Source organism: Miscanthus floridulus, chromosome 18, assembly GCF_019320115.1.
Source record: "Miscanthus floridulus cultivar M001 chromosome 18, ASM1932011v1, whole genome shotgun sequence".
NCBI lineage: Eukaryota > Viridiplantae > Streptophyta > Magnoliopsida > Poales > Poaceae > Miscanthus > Miscanthus floridulus.
In genome coordinates this window covers 35,155,648-35,162,044 of record NC_089597.1, presented here as the reverse complement: position 1 = coordinate 35,162,044, position 6,397 = coordinate 35,155,648, and the positions used below count along the sequence as shown (strand labels likewise).

Here is a 6,397-nt window from a genome sequence, read left to right as displayed (position 1 = left end):
GAGATACATTGGCTTAAAAAATTCCAAGGTTGCAATTAATTATAATATTGAGAAGTGTTGAAAGGGTATTTTCTGCAATGGTTTTAATAAAAACAAAGTTAAGAAATAAGATAGGAGATAGACTTTTGGATAAGTCTAGTCACTTTCATCGAGCGAGATATTTTCTTTGAAGTTGATTAAAGTGATATAATCAAGACATTTATGTCCCTTCGAAAGCGTAAAAAAAAATAGTCAGAAAAATAGCATTGTAAGTCTCTGGTTCTCTTTTATGCCCATATTTCAATTATCGATATGACTTTTGAACTATTTATACTATATTTAGTGGATGGTTTGAACTTAATCCATGAATTTAAACCTTATTATGTTACTTAGTGCATATGTACCAAATTACGTTGTCAATTTTATAATTATTACCGAATTGGTAAAATAGATTTACCGAATTATATATGAATTTTTTTGACGGCATACCCTAAGCTAAAATCCTAGATTCGCCACTGCTCACTCGAAGAATTCTCCACTGGCATAATGCGCAACCAGAGAAGAATGTACACATCTGTGCACGAAAACGGATCCCCCCAGGCCAGGCCCCAGCACAAGGAAGCCGGCATCTGAAAGCTTCGCATGGCGACTGCTATTGACAAACCCTAGCCAGTAGCTAGCCACAGGGTAGCAAGCGGCTGAATACTCACAAAGCACATTGCCAAACTATTCAAAAGGTAAACACCTGTTACTTTTTATATAAGGTAAACACCTATGACCTGTTCTTTGATTGTGAGTTGTGACTTTGCCAGGGCAGCTGGTACACTGCTTCATACTAATCTACTGACATCTGATGAGGATGAAAGAGTGCAGAAATGCATATATCAAATTATCCAACCTGCGGTTCCAGATCTTCTATTCTTCTCTACACAACACACTAACAAAGATTATGGTACATTTGGAAGGCAAGGAATGTGGACTTTCAGTCAGATGCCATGAAACCATGGCCGATGTACATGGAACAAACTCCTTTTTTTACAGATGATGAACAGGCGCCAAAACAAATGAAACAATCTGGTGATGATGAGCGAACAAGTGGAAACAAACCGTCAAGACTGAACCCATAAGGAGCTGTTTGGCTGATGGTTTCTGCATGATTACAGGTCAACTACCATAATTGGAAGAATCGCAGGACTGTTACAGCTCCAAGACACAACTACATGTCTGACAGTCAACAACCAGAGAATGCCACCAACAATCCTGGCTCAAAGGCTCTACTAAATGAGTTCACACAGCTCAATGAAGGAATCCAACATGTGCAGAAAATAGTAGACACAATTAAAGACAGCACACAGATTAGCTACTCAGGCTAGGAACTCCAACAGTTCTCAGGAATGCATATTTCCCTTCTCAAACGTAAGCCATGCAAACAGATGCCCAATTAAAGAGGCATTAGTGCATTACATCATGTAAAGTGTAGAATGGAATCATCTGGACCTCATTGATGTAAGCTGCCATTAAAATAATGCAAGTCACCTATCACAAAAACAATTTACAAATTTTTATTTATCACTATTTTATCATTCTTCTTAAAATGACATCTTGTTCTTATTATTTGAAAAGCAAAAAAAAAATCATGTATTATGATAACATAGGTATAAGCTAATCTTACTAGTTTCAAACATATCATGGTAAAACTTGACCATGTATTGTGATATCAAAACAAAAGGAACACCAAGTGCAGCATCAAATTAAAGATCAAATGTAGCACTAAGATGAATATAACCAACATTTCCAATCCAAAACAAAGTGTATGATAGTCCCTCTCTGTTCTGTACAAGCTCCACTTTTATGTGTCACCACAGCTCGGTTGATGTGGTTACAACCGCAACTTTAACACTGGGTGTGACTTTAGAGCATGAGAATAGATGCTGCTGCTATTCAAAACTTGTAACATTGGGTTACTTTACATTCAGTAGTAAGGTCATTCTATCATGATTGACATCCCACATGCCTCAACTCATGACATTCAATTTGCAAAAGGACAGATCACACCCAAAGACATTTCATCAATTGTCATTTAATTACATGCTTACACTCAAGTTTCCAGTCCCATGCAGTGGATTACCTGAAAGATATTTGGTTCACCTGCAGTAGGTACGAGAAACTGGGAAATAACATTTTTTTTTCATCTTATAAGCAAAGAGAGCAAAAAAATAGTGGGATTATTACTCTGCAAGTGATTATTACTGAGAAACATCGCAAAATAGATTGCTGCTGAACATATAAGAAATATTTACTTGAACAGAAACCAACATCCATGTCAGAATGCTTCATCATTGATTGCCAGAAGACCCAGTACCAGTGGTTTAAGTCATAACTGTTAACATGCTTGCTCAACTTTACACAGGTACACATTAACCTTGCAATGCAACAATATAATATGCTACTCTATAATTGTAATCAAATCAGCATGCAAATTGAATATGACATGCTAGATGTCCTGAAAGGTAACTTATTGAAATATATGGGGGCTGTTGACTTGTTGGTATGAGAAACCTCAATGGATTGGTACATCAAAGCATCATTCTATAAATTTTACTCAGATGACACAAATCCTTGTTTTTATACTAAGTACTCTATGCTTATGAGTATGACAAATGACTTAATGAAGCAATAGTGGACCAACACGTCCCATTTCACCAACCAAACACCCAATAGACACATCAAATAAAGCACAAAACAGAGATATTATGTGAACATATTACTAAAAGATGTTGAAACTGGAAAATGAACCTTATCATGGCTAGTTTTCAGTACAAGCAACAAATTACAAATGTTGATGTGGATTAGATATTTAAATCCAACCCCAAAAGTGAAACCCATCAAATGCAGGTTCCAATGGAACTACTCAAAAAACATACGAGTAATCAACTTGGTGCAAACATATAGCAATATTTGCAGTATGTCTATTAATTATATCCTTGAACACACTTATACAGCTGCATGTTCTGCTTAGCCTTTCAGGTAAATTCTTTCTTTCTTTCTTTTTTGTTGTTGCTGCCACCATCAGAGCACTAATGACTCTTGGTGCCCACATCCATCGGATCAACCCTTGTCGTTGCACGTCCAGCATCCATGGGAGCAAAGGCTGCCTCCTCTCCAGATAATAGCACACCTCCAGCATCCATCGGAGCAATTGGTACCTCCTCTCTTGACACTACCAAACATCCAGCATCTGCAGGGCCATTGTCTATCCCCTCAACCAAGTACACCTTGAGCTTCTGCTTTCTTCCCTGACACAAGATCCCCATCCTTTTCAGGCCCATCTTCTGTCAAGTCCCTAGACACCTCAACTGCAGTTTCCACAGACCCAGTTTAAAAAGGCCTGGCCTTTCTTGGCCTGCCACGCCCTCGCTTCTTCACCAATGCATCACCTTGGGTTTCTGCAGTTTCAGCTTCCAATAGCTTCTTTCTAGGTCGCCCACGACCTCTCTTCTCCATCAAAGGAGTACCAAAGGATTGCAAAATCCTAGCTTCAACTTCATTTTGCATAGGCCCACCTTGGTCTACAGCTTGTGCAGGCAGAGCTTCATGTTGATCCTCAGTCATCTGTGCAACTTTCAAGTCCCCAGTTTCCAATGTCTTCTCCTTTCTTGGCCTCCCACGGCCTCTCTTCACTGTGGATGCAGGAACCCCTGCTTCTGCAGTTTCGGTTTCCAGCGGCCTCTTTCTAGGACGCCCGCGACCTCTCTTCTCTGTAAAAGAAGTACCCAAGGATTGCAAATCCCCAACTTCAACTTCATTTTGCACAGCCCCAGCTTGGTCTGCAGCTTGTGCAGTCAGAGCTTCCTGTTGACCCTCAGTCATCTTCTTCTCTGTCAAAGAAGTACCCAAGGATTGCAAAATCCTAGCTTCAACTTCATTTTCCATAGGCCCAGTTTGGTCTACAGCTTGTGCAGGCAGAGCTTCATGTCGACCCTCAGTCATCTGTGCAACTTTCAAGTCCCCAGTTTCTGAAGTCTTCTCCTTTCTTGGCCTCCCACGGCCTCTCTTCACAGCTGATGCAGCAACACCTACTTCTGAAGTTTTGGTTTCCAACGGCCTCTTTCTAGGACGCCCGCGGCCTCTCTTCTCTGTCAAAGATGTACCCAAGGATTGCAAATCCCTAGCTTCAACTTCATTTTGCACAGGCCCAGCTTGGTCTGCAGCTTGTGCACTCAGAGCTTCCTGTTGACCCTCAGTCATCTTCTTCTCTGTCAAAGAAGTACCCAAGGATTGCAGATCCTTGGCTTCAACTTCATTTTGGACCGCCCCAGCTTGGTCTGCAGCTTGCGCAGTCAGAGCTTCATGTTGACAATCAGTCAAGTGTGCGGCTTTCAAGTGGCTATTTTCCAATGACTTCTCCTTTCTGGGCCTCCCACGCCCTCTCTTAGTCAATGAAGCATCCGCGGACTGCACAGATTCAGGTTGCATCTTCTCTTTCCCACCAACCACACTGTTACTACAGGCAGATATGTTCATGGAGGAACCACGCAAAGCACAAACATCAACAGCAACCCTGAGCGGCCGGACAGGCTTACTCTTACCACTGTGGGGCACGGTAGCAGGTGGCGGTGAGAGAGGAGTGGTATTCCTCTGTGGTTGTCCGCCAGCAGGTCCCTGCTCAACTCCCACCAACGGCGCCACAGCGGGGTAGGCATTCTTGCGCGGGCGTCCGCGCCCCCGCTTGACCCCAGACGGAAGTGGTGGAGCAATAGATCCCAGCAGCTGTGAAAAGGAGGAACGCACAGGGACAAGGGCGCTCTTCCGAGGGCGTCCACGGCCCCTCTTGACCCCTGATGGAGGCGGTGGATCAATCGCTCCCGGCAGTGGCGAAGAAGAGGAAGGCGGAGGGACAAGGGCGTCCTTCCGCGGGCGTCCACGCCCCCTCTTGACCCCAGATGGAGGCGGCGGAGCACTTGCTCCCGGCAGCGGCGAAGGAGAGGAAGCCACCGGGTCTAGGGCGTTCTTGCGCGGGCGTCCACGCCCTCGCTTGGGGCCCTGAAACGCCGGAATCAAAGCGGAAGGGGCTAAATCTGGGTCCTTGCGAGGCCGCCCCCGACCACGCTTCTGCCCCGGAGCAGGCTGCTGAGTGGCGGTGGAGACGAAGTAGTTGCGAGAGACGAGGCGAAGTTGGCCATGGGACCTGAGGCTGCGGAGATGGACGGAGAGGAGGGCGTCGTGGCGAGAGTGGAGGCCGGAGAAGTGGTCGGCGATGTAGTTGGCGATGGCGGTGCGGCTCGACCCGCCCGGGTCCCGCAGCTCCGTCAGCGCCTGCATGATCATCTGCGCGCGCATCCGATCCAAACCATCGATCGAGATGCAGCAGCAAGATTCAGTGTTCACTCCAACGAACCGAGGAGGGAGACGGAGAGCGGCTACGATGGAACAGGGAAAAAGGAAGCTTACCTCCTTGTATGTCGGATGGAGACGGCCGGCGGAGGGTGCCGGTGCCGCCGACGAAGGCGATGCGACGGCAACCACCATTTCACCTTGCATCCGCTAGGCTGCTGTGTTTCTTCTCTCGCTTTTCCCCTACTACTCTACTGGGGATTGGGGAAACGGGGGAATTGGGGATCTCCAGTCCTGACTGCGTGACGGCGTAGGGATAGGAGGAGAGCGGTGCCACGCGGGTGATGCGAGCAGCCGAAGCCGCCGATGCCGACAAGGGGCGTGATTGGTCTACGGCACCAGACCAGGCTCGTCGGATGCAGGAGCTACACCATTGGTTGGTTGGACTGCACTTTGAGTCGGGCTAATGGGCCGCCTAGCCTGGCTCTTGTTTCTAGCGGGCCTGTCCAGCGCTCGGCAAAAGTTTGACTCGGCAAGTGGAAGTTTGTCCGAAGATTGTTTGGTTTGGGCCTAAGTTTGACACGCCTAATCTTAGCCAACTTATAGTTTTACAGAAGGTGTGACGAGTAAAAAAAAAAATATATATATATATATATACTTGTGGAGTTTAGCAATAATTGAGTCCATGACATGGGAAACAGGTGCTAAAAAGTGTGGTGTGCCATATCACGATAATGAACCAAACATACATCTTAGAAATTGTGGCAAGTCTAACTTACAGCTTGGCAAGCTATGGCCATCAAGCAAACAAACCAATTCTTTCCCCACGCTATAATAGCCACCATGCTATTCCAAGGATGACCTCATTCTTCATGGATCGATCCACTTAACCCCTCTCTTTTGTCTTCTCTCCCGGTGTCGAAGACAAGAGGGAAGCCCACCTCATCATCGTGTGGACCCTGTATAGTTGTAGACATCGTTCGCCTAAACAACCATTTAGCTTATTTACACACGTTTAAACGCTGCCCGGTATTCCGTTTTCCACTTAATCGACCATTTATCTCGTTTAAGTGGTCGGTTTGCT

General features: G+C 45.5%; 1 protein-coding gene across 1 annotated transcript; it reads right to left on the bottom strand.

The window, feature by feature from the left end:
- Positions 1–3,218: 3,218 nt before the first annotated feature.
- On the bottom strand, positions 3,219–5,710 carry LOC136519772 (uncharacterized). The gene is made up of 2 exons (XM_066513140.1): positions 5,431–5,710; positions 3,219–5,307 (listed from the first exon to the last, which is right to left on the bottom strand). Exons 1-2 carry the CDS (start codon positions 5,518–5,520, stop codon positions 3,358–3,360), a joined length of 2,040 nt encoding a protein of 679 aa, XP_066369237.1. The 5' UTR covers positions 5,521–5,710; the 3' UTR covers positions 3,219–3,357.
- Positions 5,711–6,397: the final 687 nt, after the last annotated feature.